Source organism: Vombatus ursinus, unplaced genomic scaffold (genome assembly GCF_900497805.2).
Source record: "Vombatus ursinus unplaced genomic scaffold, bare-nosed wombat genome assembly UNPS02014786.1, whole genome shotgun sequence".
Lineage (NCBI taxonomy): Eukaryota > Metazoa > Chordata > Mammalia > Diprotodontia > Vombatidae > Vombatus > Vombatus ursinus.
This window is the reverse complement of record NW_020954564.1, coordinates 51761025-51780060: the sequence shown is the minus strand read 5'-3', so window position 1 is coordinate 51780060 and position 19036 is coordinate 51761025. Positions and strand designations below refer to the sequence as shown.

Sequence of the window (19036 nt, the reverse complement as noted above, 5' to 3'; positions counted from 1 at the left end):
GATTTCTTTCTTATTTTGTGAGATTCTCTGTACTTACTCCACATGTGACACATTTATTTTCCTTCGAAGTTTTGGAACAGGGAAAGTTTGTGGAAAGCAATTATTCAACTATCTTGTTAGTCATGTTATTCTTATTTCTTTTTATTAACAACAATAGCAACTGACATTTTATAGTGCTTTCAAAATCGCCAAGTGTTTTGCATATTTCATCCGAGCTCCACAACAACTTTGTCATGTAAGCATTATATATCACTATCCCCATCTCATGTACAAGAACAGTGAGGAACAAAGAGAATAAGTAACTGCCTAATGGTCACATGGCTTATCAGATGTGAGATTTGAACATAGCTCTTTCTAACCTCAAGGCCAATTCCTCTATCCAGTCAGTCAACTGGTATCTGTTAATCTACTACATCACACATCTCTTTTTCTCCTGTCCCTGACTCCCATTCAACTCAATCATCTTTCTAGTCAAGTTGTTCAAAATGTGGGAGTGGAGGGGAAAGACATTTTAAAAGGCCCAAGTAAATATAGCTTTCACCTCTCTGTTCCAAAGGCTGCTCCAAATGGAAGTCTGCAGCCTATGATAACTGAACAGTAGAAAAGCTCACGTCACTGCATAGTGATCATATGCCACTAGTAGGCAAGACAGCACTCAGCAGCCCCAAAGAAGAATATATAACCCATGTGAGATGCCCAAACAAGAAAAGAGATGGTTGTGTCCTTGACCAGAAGGGTTCCCAGTATCATGGTTACTGTGATCAAGTTGAACCAGATTTCTAAGAATGATAAGAATGATTTCTAAGAATGATTCCTCTTCTTGAGGAAGAAAAAGGTGGGGCTAGGCAGGGCAGAGTCAGCTATAGTAACCAGTGGTGCCCAACATTATGAAGATGTTGCCCACAAAAGTAACAAAATAAATTGTCAGAAACAGGAGGAACAATAGATTCTTAACTTGGGGGTACAGTAGAGAAGCTCTCAAGGAAAAAACACACGATTGTACTGCTCTTTCATGCCATTCTCTTTGTCAGAACTTGTGGAGCATTCAGACCTCAGAGAGGTGAAAGGATTGTGCTTCAGCCCAAGGGAATAGGGAATTTATCATCCACTATTTCCACTTCCATCATGCCTTCCAGACAATGGCTTCAAAAGAATCCTTTCCTCTAACATTCTTCCCTTGTTCTTTCCTCAAAAGTCTGAAAATCCAAACATTTGCATCTTCCAAAAGAACAACACACTTCATAGGATGAATACAACTGAATTTCAGACTCTCCCTTAAGCTGTAAGTCCTTTACACCCTAATTTCTGTTGTCCTGCAGAAGAACATCAGAGAAATTTTTTGGCTTTGGTTTTTTTTTTCCTGTCCTCTCTCCCTTTTTGTCTGACAAAAAGGTTTTACAGCTATTTTGTTGGTCTCCATGTGGATTGGAAAAGAATCATTTGGCTGAGAGTTGATTGGTTCTTTGGAGGACAGCTGAGCCATGCTCCTGTGTGGAGAGCATGTTAGAACATGTTATTTCATGTTTACAACCTGAGATTAAGAGATTAATAGTTTTAAATAAGTTTATGTTCTCTGGACATATTTCCTTTTGCTGCTTTAATCAAATATAATTTAAATAATTCATCATTGGCAAGGGAAAGTCAGGTGGTGTGGTGGATAGAGAGACAGAAAGACTCATTTTCCTGAGTTCAAATCTAACCTCAGATACTTACTAGCTATGTGACTCTGGGCAAGTCACTTAACCTTGTTTGCCTTAGTTCTTCATCTGTAAAATGAGCTAGAGAAGGAAATGGCAAGCCACACCAGTATCTTGGCAAGGAAGCTCCAAATGGGGTCATGAAGAGTTAAGCATAACTGAACAACAACAACAACAACATTAGTAAATTCCTTTGCTTGCTTGGCTAATACATGAACCACTCAGAAACTTACTTTGGTTTCACCTCATTTTCATATTATATATTTGTCAAGAAATTTTGTTGTGATGACATATTCCATTTTAAATTTTCTAATTTTTTGGCCATTGTTTTCCTGTCAGTTTGGAATATTGTTAAGAGTGTTTAGTTTGGTAATGTTTTGATACATTATATCCTTTTTGGCACAGTCATAGTGTCATTGTATAATAAACACAATACTTTGCCATCCAATTTGATAACAAAATAATCCACGTGCCACTGAGCCTTAAAGACATGACATTAGAAATCTACTTTTCTCTGCTTTTCTTATTTTAACATGATGGGTATGTACTGTAAAAAAAAAAAGTCATGCAGTGATAAACATGGCACTTGAAATGTTGTTGAGTTATAACTACTTCACTATGATTTGTAGTATACTGAGCAGCAGTGTGAAGATATGAGACTGTCACATATAGTATTGACCTAAACTACTCAATTCTGCCATTGTAGTGAGAAAGCAGCCATAGACAGTATGAAAATTATTGAGCACAGCTGTGTTTTCAATTTTATTTACGGACACTGACATTTTAATTTGATGTAATTTTCACATTATGAAATATTTAAATATTTACATAATAGCACCTACCTCACAGGATTGTTTTAAGTATCAAATAAGATAATATTTGTAAAGTTTACAACTATAACACTGGCACATAGTAAGCACTTAATAAATGCTTGTTCTCTTCTTACTTTTTTCCCCTTCCTCCCTCCCTTCATGTAGTTGATTGTGAAAATCCCAAAGGCTTGGAGATTTAAGTTGCTGTGTTATCAGTATTCACCAATTGGGGGTTCATATCTAAAGAAAAGACTGAGAATATTTTTACTAGGAATATAGCTAGTCTTGATGGGGCAATGAGACCGGGACCCCTAAAAGCCCCCACACATAACGCAGCCTTTTAACTTTCCCACACTGGTATTTTGCCTGAGGCATCTGGTCCATCCCAGCCCACCTAGATACTCAATAATCCTTTTAACTACCCTTTCACTGTGGCATTCTGATCTCTTAGCTCCTTTCACTGTCTCTACCTGGAACCTCCAGACCATTTACCACTCCTTAATCCCATCTAGACCCTTTCTCTATTGCTCCTGGGACACCCTAGGCTATTTACCACTCCTTAATCTTATCCAGATATTCTCACAGTCTTTTTTGTAGGTAAATATTAGTCCCATCCTCATCAAATTGGCAGATTTACTAGGAATCTTGCCCACCATACTGGTATTATGCTACTTTGACTGAAAGAAGGCTTGAGTGGTCAAATTTTTTTGAGGCAGACTTGCCCTGTACCCTTACATTTCGGGGTTCCCAGCACCCCAAACCACAACAGACTTATAAAGGGTTAGTAGCCACTATTTGTGAGTGAGGCACCACCATGAATGTCTTCACGTCACAACTGAAGTTGAAAGAAAACTATTCTCCCAGATGGAAGGGGGCAGAGAAAATAATGTCCCAGAGGAGAAGTAAGTCTGGGGGAAGCTCTGCCCACACAAACACAGGAGTGAGGCAAAAAAAGGGACTGGTAGCAGTGCCTACCTGCTTACCAGCAGCCCAGTAAGAACTATTAGAGTTTGTTTGTTAGATAAATTTTAAACTCAGCTCTCTCATCAATGAAGTTCTCTTTCTCCTTTCCATTTTAAAAGTCTCTCTACAATCATCACAGTTAATGCTTAATTCCTCAAGAATGACAAACTCTCTGTCCTCTCATAGACTCCTCACAGATGATAGCTAAACTGTAACTCCTCAAGACTCTACTCCCTTTTAAAGATGAGTAACAGTACCCGTAGACAATGTGTAAGGGGTTACTGAAACTGACGTCATATACTTCATACATTTAAAGAATTAGGCAACTTCAGCATGAAAGTTTTTTAAACCAAAAAATATTTTCAAGAAAATGATGTTACTTAAGAGATTAGAGGCTAGTAAAAAAATGCTTCAGACCACATGTTCTATAGTCTATCAAGCATTATTATGCTTGATGTTATGATTCCACATCCATAGTATTCATTTCAGTCACCCATATAAGAAAAACCACTCAGTTCTCCACAATGATTCATGCATCTGCTCACACCTCTCACCATGATTGAAGACATAATACAGATGTACAATATGCAAAAATTGTGTCTAGAATTGAGAGCAATGCAAACTGTCCTCCAGGGTTCTCTATCCTCAGTGACAAGGAAAAGGCCATTTCTTCCAAAGTATGGAGTACACAATAAGGGTTTAAGATAAGGGATACTGACAAATAAGGATTATGATATCAGAATCTACCCAGTGGTCTCTTAATAACTGCATTTCTGAGTGCCCGCTTCACATCTTTATTCTTCAAGCTGTAGATGAGAGGGTTAAGCATGGGGGTTATCACTGCATAGAACACAGACACCAGCTTCCCCTGCTCCTTAGCAGTCTTGGGTGTCATATAGGAAATTATGGCTGACCCATAAAAAATGACAACTACAATAAGGTGAGAGCCACAGGTGGAGAATGCTTTGAGTCTCCCTGAGGTTGTCTTCATCCTGACAACGGTCACTATGATACATCCATAGGAGACCAGGATCAGGGTCACAGGTGCAAGAAGAATCACCACACCCATAAGGAAAATGGCCATCTGTGAGCTGTGGGTGTCTGCCGATGCCAGCGCCAGGAGAGCTGGGGGCTCACAAAAGAAATGGGGAATCCTATTCTCCCCCTGGTATGGAGGTCGTAGTGTGAATGTTGTATCCACCATGGACACTAGTATTCCACTGGCCCAGCACCCTAAGGCAAGCTGGATACACACTTTCCATGTCATGATGAGAGGATAGTGCATGGGCTCACAGATAGCTAAGTACCTGTCATAGGACATCACAGCTAACAATGCACATTCTGTACATCCAAAAAGGAGGATGAAAAGAAGCTGAGCTGAACAGCCCATGAAGGAAATGAATTTTCTCCTGGAGATCATATGGACTAGGGCTTGGGGAACAATGGTGGTAGAGAAACAGAGGTCAGCTGTAGACAAGTTGCACAGAAAAAAGTACATGGGTGTATGAAGCTGTGAGTCAGAAAGAACCAGGGAGATGAGGAGCAGGTTTCCAAGCACAGTAACCAAGTAGACCACCAGGAACAATACAAAGAGCAGCAACTGGGTCTGAGGGTCATCAGTAAGTCCAAGGAGGAGGAATTCTGTTACCCAGGTCTTGTTCGTTTGGCTCATATTCTTCCTTCCTTCTTTAGGAATTAGCCAACACCTTCTTAACATGGGGATGTAACCTATAGGATTACAGAATCTTAGCATTAGAAGAAACTTCAAGATTACTTAGTCTAGCCTCTCAGACAACAGCTTCCCTGGTGGTGGCCATTGAAGACTTCCAATGAGAAGCAGGGCACCACTTCATGAGGAAGTAATTTCTTTGCTGGACAGTTGTAAAACTGAGATGAAATCTTTCCTTCTATGATTTATACCCACTGATCTCAGTTATTTTGGTTGGAATAATGCCAGCTAATTTCAACCTTTCAAAGATGGTTCTTTCCTACTTTTTCAGTCTTCTGGTGGTACCAATGGACTTGGAGTCAGTTATGTCCTGAGTTCCAATTCAGTCTTAGACATTTACTAGCAATTATCCTCCCTGGTCTCTCCTGAAACTGCCATGATATTGACTAAGCCTCTACTGGAAGCTCCTGTAGTGTGATCCTGGGCAAATCACTTAACTTTTCCATACCTCAGTTTCCTCATCTGTAAAATGTAGATAATAATAGCACCTACCTCCCAGGGTTGTTGTGAGGATAAAATGTGATATTTGGCAAGTACTTTGTAAACCTTAAAAGTACTAAATAAATATTAGCTATTATATTACTACTAGTACAAGTATTACTGCCATTGCTGCTACATCTCACTCCCCTTCACATACTCTATGATCCAATGACACTGGCTTTATTCCTTGCACATGACACTTCATCTCCTGACTTGGTGCCTTTTCACTTGTCGTCTTCCATGCCTTCAATGCCCTCTCTGCTTGTCTCATTTTCTTGGCTTCCTTTAAGACTGGACTCAAATCTGACCTTTTCAAGAGCCCTTCTCCACCCCAACCTCTCATTTCTACTCCCTTCTTTTGACATTACATTCTATTTACTCTGTATATAATTTGTATGTCTATAATTTGCCTGTTGTCTCTCCTCTTAGATTGTGAACTCCGAGAGGAGTTGAGGATCTTGAGAACCAAAAGTAGTCATTAAGCTGATGCCTCATTGATCACTCTGTATTCTTTTCTCTCTGTTATTATTAAGTTTTTAGCAAATGTAGGGTTTCCAACTAAAATCTCCCCTTCACCCAGATCCTTAAAAAAATCAATCATTTAGATCTATGTACCCTAAACCAGGGGTGGGGTACCTATGTCCTCAAGCACCAACGTGACCCTCTAGGTCCTCAGGTGTGGCTCTTTAACCAAGTCCAAACTTCACAGAACAAATCCTTTTATTATGGGGATATGTTCTGTGAAATTTGGATTCAGTCAAAGGGCCACACCCAGGACCTAGAAGGCCATATGTGGCCTCGAGGCCACAGGTTCCCCAACCCTGCCTAAACTTCTGAAATTTGTTTTGTTTATGAAATAGAATCATTGACAGGAATGAAGCAGGAAAGGGAGCTATGCTGCAACTTAGGGAAATGAGACCAACTGAGAATGAAATGTAAATTTCTGGATCCAGAAGGAAAGCCTTCTAGAATTCAGGAAGAGGAAGATTTTGTCACTTACTATGATTACTGAAGCAGTGATCTTGCCCACCAATGCTCACTGAGTGTGACTTACAGTCCCCTCATCATCTGAGTTTCTCTGCTTCTCAAGTTATCAATGTCTTTTCAAAACCGCACCATCCAGAATGAAATATAATACACAAGATATGGCCTGAATAAGGAAGTATGGAGGGACTATCAACTTCCTCATTCTGGATACTATGCCTTTCATAATGCATCCTAGAAGAGGGCATTATTTGGCTTTTGGATGACCTTGCTGACTCATTTGGGTTGTAGTCAGTAAAATCGCAAGACTTTCCATGTATACGGGGGTATAGCCATACCTCTCCCATGCTGTACTTGTGAAGTTTTTTTTAACCCAAATGTAGAACTTTGTATTTCTTCCAATTACATATATTTTCACTCATTTCAGCTCATAATTCTAGTCTGCTGAAATCTTCATGTATTCTCATTCAATGTGTGGTAGATTTCCTACCCACTCTTGGTGCCATGTGCAAATTTGATAAGGATAACATCTGTCAGGCAGCTAAGTGGTTGAGTACATAGAGTGTTGAGTTTGGAGTCAGGAAGACCTGAGTTCAAATCCAGCCTCAAACACTTACTCGTTTTGTGATTCTGGGTAAGTCACAGACTCTGTTTGCCTTAGTTCCCTGGAGAAGGAAATGGCAAACCACTCCAGTATATTTGCCAAGAAAACTCCATGGATAGTATGGTCCATGGAATGACAGAGTCAGACACAACTGAATGAATGAACAATAACAAACATCTTTATCCAAATCATTAATAATGTTTGACATCATGGAGCAGGGATAGGATTTTGACCACTCAATTTAAGACCCACCTCCAAAATCACATTAACCCATTAGTCTTTGTATCTGGTCATTCAACCAGCTCTGATTTCATCTAGCAGTAAAATTATTTAGTCAGCTTTTCCATCTTATCCAGAAGAATAGTATCACAGACTTTCAGATGTTTTGCTGAAATACAAGTGTACTTTTCTACAACATATTCCTGATCCACCAGTCTAGTTACCCTTTCCAAAAAGCAAATGAAGATAATTTGATAATACCTGCTTTTTATAAAACTATATTAGCTCTTAGTGATCACTGCAATAATTTACATGAGGATAACCTTCTATCATATGTTGTGTCCATTGCTAAAGGCCAAGGCCTTATGGAACTTCTTTTGAAGAGTACATGTATACTTACATTTTATATCATATTTCTCTTAGTTTATGGAATCCTCATCTGATTCCTAAAAAAGGAAGCCAATCTCTGAGTGAGAAAACCAACAGGAAAGGAATTTTATGACTCTGAAAGCTGCATCTGTGACAATCCCATTGTAATTGAGCCTGAATCCCTCTATGGCAGGGGTATTTAATCTGGGGTCTATGAACTTGTAAAATATTTTGATAATGATATTTCAATCTAATTAATTTAATCTAATCAATCTAATTTCTTTTGAAATTCTATATATTTTACTTTATGCATTTAAAGACATTATTTTGAGAAGGGGTTCATAGGCTTCACCAGACTGCCAAAGGAGTCAATGACCTAAAATATTAAGAACCCCTGATTAATGCCCTTTCTGCAAAAAAGAATGATGCCTCTAGAATAGTCAGTACATTTGTGTTCACACGAACCTTGGGAATACAGGACAGTTTTATTCATTCTATTACCTTCAATTTAATAAGACTATTTTTTAAACTATTGACTAAGATATAGCTCTATTCTAGGATTTTCCTAAGACTTGATTGCCATAAGAGATGTGAAAGTGTTTTATAACCTCTAAGATTCCATTCAAATGCATTCACAACTGGCAGAGTAGCAAACCTTCAGATCAAAAATTCCTCATATATACCAAATGCATAGATGTGCTGGCTCACAAATGAACTTCTAAGCACAATATGTTTATGAATTAGGAACTGTTTGTATAGAAAATGCCACCAATTTAGACAGCATTAAATATAATTGGTGGTTGTTCCAACTGATTTGGTCTAAGTTCTCTTTGGGTTATCTATGGAGAAAGGGTGAAATGAATCAACGATGTGGACAAAATTGGGAGTGTCAAGAATATGTTCAACTGCCTTAAGAAGTGACGCATTTTACAGATTCTAGAATATTAATTGTTCAAACTAGTGCCACTAACTATAACTACATTTATATGCTTATTAAAGCACAACCCCAGGACTTCTTGGAAAGATTTTATTAGCAGTAGGCATTAGTTGTGAGCATTTGAAAGTGCTGAATAAATTTCATTTACACATAGACTAAGGTTCACATTCATCTTGGTAGTGCCCTCAATTAGCTAAATTTAATGAGATTTCACTATTTTAACTCTTTTATAAAAAAAAATCATACTTCCTAAAAAGAAAAAACGATGTTTCAAAGGTGCGACATATGTATAAAAATTGCCTGAGCATTAATATTTTTGACCTCTAGGTCTAGTTCAACCTCATATTTGCTATCTCGGTGCTCTAATTCACTCTATCACCCATGCTCCCTTTTCCTGAGAATAGGTTGATTATATTCAGGTTCCAAAAAGACAAAAAAGGTAGGTCTAGGAAAAAGTAAAGTCTCATCTTCTCCTGTTTCTTTCTTGAGATGTGAGAAAGAGCAGTTAAAGAATACTCATAGAATCAGAGAATCTCATAGTTGGGTAAAATCTCAGACCTTAGCTAATCACATCTATACTCCAATAGAAATTCTTTTTACAAAATCCCCAAGTTTTTAATACCACCTAGTGATGAGGATCTCAGTACCTTCAGAGGTAGCTTGTTCCGTTTTTGGATACTTCAAATTGTTAGAATGTTTTTATTTATATTGAGTATAAATCTGCTTTTCTACAACTTTTACCCTTTGGTCTAATCTGACTGTATGTCAAGTGAAAGAAAGTTTCTCTTCCATTTTATAACACATAAAATACTTGACAAGAGGAATCTTGTCTTCTCTACCACCCATGAGTCTTCTCTCCTCCAGTTTAGTTATTCCCAGATCATTCAAGTTAACCTTATTTGGTGTGACTAATAGTTTTCAACATTATCGTCACAATTTTCTTGACATGCTCCAGGAAATTATGTCCTTCTTAAAATATAGTTCCCAAAAGTACAAAATTTTCCTGATATACTCCAACCAAAGAATACTACAATGGGACTATAACACCTGATGCTCTGGATACTGTTTCTAATAATGCATTAGCTGTGGGTTGCCATTTGGCATTGTTGAATAATATTAACTTTGCAGTGTTCTAAAACCCATAGGCTTTTTTTTTAATATGAGCAGTTGTTACTCTATGCCCTCTTGTGTTCCCAATAATTTGAATATAAATGTGGGATTTTACATTTGTCTTTATTCACTTTTATCCTTTAAAATTTCTCTCACTGTTTTATTTTTGCCAAGATTTTTTGGATCCCAATTATGTCATGTGATATGTTATTAATCCCTCTACATTTTATGTTACCCAAGACTTTGATAAGCATTCCATCTATGGCTTCACTAAAGTAATTGAAAGGGTGTTGAATATTTAAGCACCAACAAGAGTTTCCTGGAGGCCTTCTACAAGAAAAAGGTTCCAATATCAAATCAATGTTGATTTTGATACTTTTGCCACCACTGTTTGGTTCCAGTCATTTAACCAGTTCTCAATCCAACTAACTATATTAGTCTGCAACTCTCCATGTTGTCCATAAGGGTATCATGAAAAATTTTGCCTAAGTCCTTTTTGAAATTGAAAATGTCTATGACACTCCTCAGATTTTTCAGTAGAATAAACCTGTCACAAATAGTAACGAGATTCTTGGTGAATAGTTCTTAATGCATTATTAATAGTTCTTAATGTGTTGTTCACTCAGTGAACACCGCTTATCTTCCTAAGTGCTCTTAAGCTTTAATCATAATTGAGAACATTTGTAAAGGTTAAATAGAATCCTAGAGATGGGGAGCAACTTCAGGAGAGGAACCATTCAGAGCAGCCAATTCCCTACTAGTTGATTTCTCTTGCACCTTAGCTTTTCTAAGGAAAAAACGAGTCAGGAGAAGCCATCAGAGGGTGTTCTTAAAATTTGCCAGAATAATATTTAATGTCGTCTACCCAAGGATTAATCAGGTCTCATCCTATTTAGTTTATATGATCAGATGAGGTCAGGCCTATTCAGCATGGTACGGCAATAGAAAGGCTTGGGTTTCTTGACAAAGAAAAAAGCTTATATGTTCTGAAGGAAAGCTATGAACTCCTTAGCATATGAAAGACCAAGAGTGAGATGCGGGGATTGAGGAAGAATCAGCTTGGCCCTGAAACTGCTATTTCTTGCCTAATTCATTATTCTAAGAGCTTTCCAATAGATACTGAGCAGACATATAAAGGATTCAACCTTAGGTCCTAGTCTCCCAGGAGAGTAAATAGGTTTATTTGTGGCTCTGCAGGTTAGCATGAGATAAACACAGTTACATTATTTTTCCACTGTTCTCTAGGTATGTGACATTGGGAAAGAACATGGAGGTTTGGGGGCTCATTTCTGATCTTAGGGAACTAGGTTTTGGGGCCCTAGGTGGGACTGTATCAGACTGCCATTCCATCATGCAAACCCAAGGTTGGACCCTAATATATTATGTGACTACTCAGAGCTGGGAGGCAAAAGGCTTAATGGCATTACCTCTTCCTCCAGTCCCTGGTCTAGAATTCTACATTGAAGGTTGTGCTGTCAACGATCCTTCTTGATATCATTTCCATACCTGAATGAGATAGGAATATTTTTCCCTAAGTGAAACTAGAAGACCAGCTCCTTCAGTATACAGATCTCACTTTTGCTTTGGCCAAAAGCTAGGATATATCAAGGAAATGGTCATTCTTCTCCAGCCCAGTTTTATCCCAAAGAGTAAAAGTGTAGATAATCCTCCTATACCCATCTCCCTACCCTAACCCCTATGCAAATATATGGGTGAGTGTGTAGATTAGATAGATAGATAAATCTTCCCCTAAACAACATCTGCATGACATAAGAGATAACCCAGAATTCAAACCACACTAATATAAGAGGAGATGTGTGGGTAATTAGAGGCAGCTGTATGGAAATCATCTGAGTAGATCTACTGCCAAAGGGAGAAAACCTAGAGCAGCAGAATCTGTGGAAAGGGGATCTTCAAACAAAAGGACAAAGCTGAATACAAATGCCCCATTAAATATCCCAAATTAAACTCAACCTCATTCAGTAACCCCTTTTGCCTCTGCTCTCTTTCTTACACTGAAGTCACAAAAGCACCTCACAGTCAGAGAAGATTGTCCAAGCAGGGAACATGGAGTAGATACATGAGAAGTAGTTAATAGAAATGGGGAAGATGGAAATAGCAGGTACCTTGTGTGGAGACAAGGTGCTCTTTTCAAATCTTGGTAAAAAGTGGCAGGAACTGGTGTTGGGGGAGAAGAAAAAGAGTGGAAAATTGACTCAAATCCACCCTTCCTACCAGCAAATCTCTGGTGGTTCAAGGAACTTCTCTTTAAAATAAGACCTAATTCTATGAGGACAGGTCCTAGTTAAATGGACTATAGTGTGGAATGGTCCCTGTAGTATCTAATATGCTCTGGAGATTTTTACTACTAATTAGGGAAGATCTAGAGCTGTATGCTTCTTTTCAGAGTGATTTTCCAGTGGTAGCCAATCAGATATTTTAGTAGAGATAATTCAAATCTATATCTATGGCTCCAAACTCTGAATCTCTTCCGTTCTCCCTACCCCATAGTTTCTATGTCCATTTGGGTAGCTACATGTATGGGTAATTGACCAGGTGAGGAGCCTACATATTTTTTGGCTGTGTACAAGAAATTTATTCATCAATTTATGAGATGAACCTGTGAAATGCAGAGGCTAGATTTAAAATTTTATTTTACTGCAAAGAAAAAGGGTCTATTGAAAAGTCCATAAATCATATTGGTTGGTGGAATATTACAATCTAAGTGCTTTGACTTTATTCAGATGTTTTTAATCATGAAGTAGAATGAGAAGATCCCAGAGTTGAGGTCTATGGAGTCACCTAGGCCAACCCAAACTATGAATCTTATCTGCAACATACCTTACTAACTGATCTAGACACTGCTTTATCTCCAGACTCCTTGCTTTTCCACAAACTGTCCCCCATGTCCAACTCATGTCCTTCAAGAAACCTTTCCTGGTTACTATAATTGTCAGTGTCTCCTTTTATCACTGTGAATTTATTTTGTGTGTATCTTGGATGTACTTATCTGTAAACAATTCCCTTGAAGAATGCTCCTACGAAAGTCTTTTCTGGTCACCCTTACAGCTTCTGAGATGATCTAAAATTTATCTAGTACATGATTGTTTGGCTATTGTCTCCCCCATTAGACTGTGACCTCCATGAGAGCAATGATTATGTTTTCCCTTTCTTTGTATTTCCAGAACTTAGTATAGTACTTGGAATGTAGTAGCTGTTTGATAAATATTTGTTGACTTGACTAGAATAAAAGGTCTTTGAGGGCAGGTGACTCTTTCACTTCTCTATTTCTATCCCCCAACACCTACCTCAGTGTTTTTCATATCCAGGTTGCTTGCTTATTGCTTACTTACATGCTTGATTAATTGACAAGTAGTCATGCAATTTCTGCTTGCAGACCTCCACTGATGGTAAATTAACTACCTGCTAAGGCAGCTCATTCCATTTTTGAACAACTCTAATTACTATTAAAAGTTTGAAATCTACCCCCCTGTAACCTCTACCCTTTGGTATGACTTCTGCCTTCTAGATTTGAAACTAGCCCATAGTGACTAGGGCTTTGATCCACCAAGATGGAGATGAGGCATGCCTCTTCTTACCACTTCACAGTCCTCCAAGCTGACAACATCGTGCAAATACTCCCAGGTTGCCACCTCCAGGCTCTAATTCCTGTGGCACTCCTTCCTCAGGTCATTCCTTTTCCTCACGTTTCTACGGGAATATGGGATAGAATCTCTGTAATGCTCCAACTTCACCTATTGACATTTATATAATGACTTAATATTATCAACTATGTTATTACAATTGGAACTTTACAACTACCTTGGGATGTAGCTATTACAGGTATTACTATTCCCTTTTTACAGCCAAGAAAATTGCAACACAAAAAGGATAAGTGAAATGCACATGGTCGCACAATTAGGAAGCAGCAAAGGTGGGATAGAACCCAGGACTGACTGATCCCAAGGCTAGACTTCTGTCCAGCAGGCTTTTTCCTTTTGTCCGTGACTCCTTCCACACTAACTCCCCATTTTAACCAAGTTAATTATAATATCTGAGACAGGCCTTTCTGAGAATCTAGCAGCATGCATCCTTCACCTTTCTACTCACCAGGTTGTACATAATATGACTCAACAAGGCAGTCGCCGCTATGTAGAACAGTATGAGCAGCTCTTTTTTTTTCTTAGGTGAAGCACTGCAGCAGGGCCAAGTGTAGTGGAGGATGACACCACAGCAAAAAGAGGGGAAAGAGAACAAGAAGAAAGAAGCAGGGAAACAAGGCCTCGTGCTTCCCCATTGACAATGGCCACCTTTAACATCTTGGGGGGATGCAGCCATATAACCCCAATACCATCATGAAGGAGAAGCACATGAAAAAAGTCTAATGACTGTGGCTCTCAGTGCCTCCAGCTCAAACACATTATGTCCATACAGACCAATGCAATGGCAAGGGGGCTGTCACAGAATTGGGTTCATCATGTTTGCAGTACAGGATGAGAGCTAGAAATCAATGTGGTCAATGTAGTGGTCAAAAGAAAGCCTGAGAATCAGATGGTACAGCCCCCTAGTCCCAGGCTCTGTGGCCCATGATGATAGGTAATGCAAAAGGTTATGCATGGCCATCTAGCGGTCATATGCTTTGGTAGGCAAGAAATGGTCCACACAGCCCCCCAAAGCAAGAAAAACGTATCTGAGCTTTAAAATCATGAAAAGAGATGATTATTTCCTTGACTAACAAGGTTCCCAGAATCATGAGCAAAGTGACCAAGTTGAATCTCTGAGCAGGACAGGTTCTTGAGGCAAAAGTACATGGGGTTGTACAGGTGGAGTCAGTTGTATTGTCGGGATGCTGAGGACATTGCCCATAAGAGCAAAACAGTCAGATACAGTAGTAATAGAAGAATGGATTGCTCGCAATGCAGGCCAGAGAAGCTCACAAAGACAAATTCACCCACTGTTGTCCAATTCCCACCAGATTTTGGCCAGAACTAGTGCACTGTAGCAACCCCAGTATAGGGAAAGGATTTCTCTCAATAGGGTAGAGAAAAATAGAAGCCATAAGCATAAAGGTGAGAAGAAATTCCAGAAATTCATCCTTTTCCTGACCCCAGGAGGGAAAGCAACACAATTGTTAACATTACTTTGATGAGCTGGTAGTGGCCAATGTCTTCTTTCAGTGAGATGAAGGACCACCAGATATTACTATCTTCCCTTTTTCTATAGCCTCTAGATATCCAGACATTACTACCTGACTGGCTGAGGGTAAGAAACACTGACTTGCCATCCACCTCACAGTTAAACTCTCTTATTATAGTATGAGCTCCTTGAGAACAGGGACTCTATTGTTTTCCTGTTTATAGCCTTAGTACTTAGCACAGGGCTTAGCCCCTAAATTCATACATATTTATTCATTCATTCCATTGGCTCCCTTGAGATTCTTGATTTTATATTCCTTCAGGTGAATTTTACTCTCCTATTTTTAATTTTATAAAGTAATCTTTTAGTAGTTTTATTGCTGTGACACAGAATCAAGTAATTAATCTATGTAATATTTTTATTATATTAGCATGGCCCAACCATGAGCGGTTAATTCCTCTCTGATTAAGACTTTACATGGAGTGTTTTGTAATTTTATTCATATGATTACTACATGAGTTTTGGTAGGTAGACTATAATCTATTTTATACATTCATTTCTTTTAACTAAGTATAACTGACAGAATTTTAACACTGACTTTATCTAGAGTATCTCATTGGAGTTGGAAAAGATTGTATGAACTTGTTTTGAAAAACATTTTGATGACTGCATTTCAATTGTATTCATTTCCTTTGTAATCATATGTATTTTGTTTTATGCATTTAAAAACATTCTTTCAAGACGGCTTTATAGGCTTCAGCAAATTGCCAAAGGGACCCATGACACAAAAAGGGTAAAAACCATAGGCACCACAGGCATTATTATTCTCATTTTAACAATGAGGATTCAAAGGCAAAGAAAACTTAAAACGTTTAGCTTGGGATCATTGAGCTAGTAAATGACTTCAGTGGGACTTACACCCTATACTTCCTTTCTCCTAAGACAGGTCTTTAGAGATTCACTACATGTTGTTGTTGGGTCATTTCAGCTGAGTCCAACTCTTGGTGACCTCATTCAGAGTTTTCTTGGCAAAAATACTAGAGTGGTTTGCCATTTCCTTCTCTAGCTCATTTTATATGTGAGGAACTGAGGCAGACAAGGTTAAGTGACTTGCTCAGGGTAACACAGTTAGTGTCTGAGTTTGGATTTGAATACATGAAGATGAATCTTTCTGATTCCAAGCTGTATCCACTGTGCCACCTCACTACCCTTATTTACTACATATAGCCTGTCTTTTTGCTTCTGTGCCTGAACCTTCCCCTGCTTCCCTTTCCAAACAAATTTATTATAGTATCTGGGGGATGATGGTCTTTCATAGGGTCTAATGGCATGTATCTTCTTCTTTCTGTTCTCAGACTGTAGTCAATGGGGCTCAACATGGAAGTAAACATTGTGTAGAACAATGATAGCAACTCATTTTTCCAGCCTTGTTACACCTGACTGTCCTTCCCACACTCTACAATCCAGTTGAACTGGCTTTCTTTCTGTTCCTCACATATGGCACTCTATCTTCGTATCTTTGTGCCATAGTGCTAGCTGTCACCATGTCTGCAATCCATTAGATTTGTTCTTTGTCTTCAAGACATAGCTCAAAGACTATATTATATATAAGTCTTTTTAAAGACCCCCTTCCAACCTCTAGTGCTCTTCCTCCCTAACTACCTTGTATTTAAGTACTTTCTGTAAGGTTTGGTGCCTTTAAGGTGCTTCCCCTTCGTGTGGAACACTTTATAGGTTAGCTAAGAGTTCAGAGTTCTAAGAGAAATAGTTATTCTTACTCTGATTCAGATAGTTCTTACTTTTTTAAACATATAACATTCATTTTTAAAATTTTCAGTTCCAAATTCTCTCCCTCCCTAAGATGTCTTAGGCTGGGAAAATGTCTCCCTCTGACCTTTTATTGGCTCTGCCACTCCAAAACTTGATTTGAGGCATCATTTTTAAGTTTTTAGAGGGGAATGTTGGGAGATTTCAGCTGGGTAACTGCCTCAAATCCATTACCTGGGCTCTGCCTATTTCTTACATTTTTAGTGTAACAAGTTTGCAGAAGTATCATATAAAGATTTTATCTTCAATAAATATAAGGAGGTTGAGAATGGAGAGAGACAAAATAAATTATTTTAATTGAAAATATTAAAATAAATTGTAAAATTCAGAGAAGCATAAGAAGTCATAAATCATGTGGATTGAAGCAAGGAGAAAGAAAAATACAATATACATAGTAATATCAATGACATAGATGGAAAGATCAAAAAAAATGCAGTTGTACAATTGTTAATTCTCTAGTTATGCCTCAGAAAAAGAGTATATAACAAATAATTTCCTTTCTTCTTTAAAGAAACTGATTATCAATGTGGAATACTACATGGAATACTAGACATCATTGCTGTTTTTAATTAATTTTGCTTCATTGCTTTTTTCCTTTTTCTTCCAAAATCTTGGTTATAAGGAATAGTTCATGTTATAGAGAAAAGTAGAATAACATGTTCAGAAATTAGGTAGGTTCAAAAACGTAAGCAAATGGTAAAATAATAAAAAGTAATGTGTCCGGTATAGAACAGAGCATTGCAGATGTGGCCTTACTATAATAGCATATAAAGGCATGATTACCTTATGCATTTTTGACACTGTATTTCTACTCAAGGTAATCTAAAAGTAGGCCAGTTTTTTTTGTGTATTTCCTCCCTAACTTCCCAAAGGCCTGATCCTTTCTTTTTGTTCCCAAGCATCATTATACTATACCTGGTTGTTTCCCAAAGTCTAGAGTAGAATTTTCTGTTGTAATAATTCCACATTAATAAGACTCTATTCTAAAATCCTACACATTAACAAAGTTCTCATCTAGTTCTTTAAGATGATAGACACATCATGCCATGCCTCTCCCTATACCTAACACATATTACAAGTATACAACACATAAATATTCTAGGTATCACTACAGAGCAATATAAACATGTATTCACATGTTAGTCATAATTAAAAGGCTATTTTTTCATGTGGTAGGAAAGGATATAGTAACCCTTGGAGTGAAGAGACAATGCTATATTTAATGACAGTGAGACAGTCAGGATCTGAAGAGTTTCCTCTTTTGGCTACATTCTTGAGTGCCCTCTTCACATGCTTGTTCCTCAGGCTACAGATGAGGAGATTAAGCATGTGGTTTATCACAGCATAGAACACAGACACCAGTTTCCCCTGCTTCTTAGAGGATTTAGGTGTCATATAGTTGATGATTGCTGCCCCATAAAAAATAATGACCACAAGGAGGTGGGAGCCACAGGTGTAGAATACCTTGAGTCTCCTTGTGGTTGTCTTCATGCTTACAACAGTCACTATAATAGAGCCAGGATCCAGGATCAGAGTCATGGGGATGAGAAGAATCACCACTCCCATGAGGAAAATGGCCATCTGTGAGCTACAGGTGTCTGCAGATTCCAAGGTCAAGAGGGGTGGGGACTCACAAAAGAAATGAGCGATTCTATTAACTCCTTGGTAGGGAAGTCATGTTGTGAATGTATTGTCAACCAACATCACTAGAATACCACTGGCCCAGCAACCCAAGGCCAAGTGGCCATACAGTCTCCATGTCAAGATGAGAGGATAGTGCATGGGATCCCAGATTGCCAAGTACTGGTCATAAGACATCACAGCTAACAGTGCACACTCTGTACATCCTAAAAAGAGGGAGAAAATAAGCTGAGCTGTACAATCTAAGAAGGAAATAATCTTCCTCCTGGACAACATGTGGGCAAGAGCTTGGGGAACAATACAAGTAGAGAAGCACAGGTCAGCCAAAGACAAGTTGCAAAGGAAAAAGTACATGGATGTATGGAGCTGTGAGTCAATCAGAACTAGGGAGATAAGGAGCAGGTTTCCAAGTGCAGTAACTGAGTAGACTATCAGAAAGAATATGAAGAGTAGGAGTTGGGTTTGAAGGTCATCAGAAAGTCCCAGAAGGAAGAATTCTGTCCCCCAAGTCTTGTTGGTGTCCCTCAT

General features: G+C 38.4%; 1 protein-coding gene and 1 pseudogene across 1 annotated transcript; both read right to left on the bottom strand.

Annotated features, from left to right (window-relative positions):
- Positions 1–4208: 4208 nt before the first annotated feature.
- LOC114047282 (olfactory receptor 2D2-like) lies at positions 4209–5156 on the bottom strand. The gene has a single exon (XM_027868056.1). The coding sequence runs from the start codon at positions 5142–5144 to the stop codon at positions 4209–4211; it is 936 nt and encodes a 311-aa protein (XP_027723857.1). The 5' UTR covers positions 5145–5156.
- Positions 5157–18016: 12860 nt separating this feature from the next.
- LOC114047281 lies at positions 18017–19036 on the bottom strand (annotated as a pseudogene).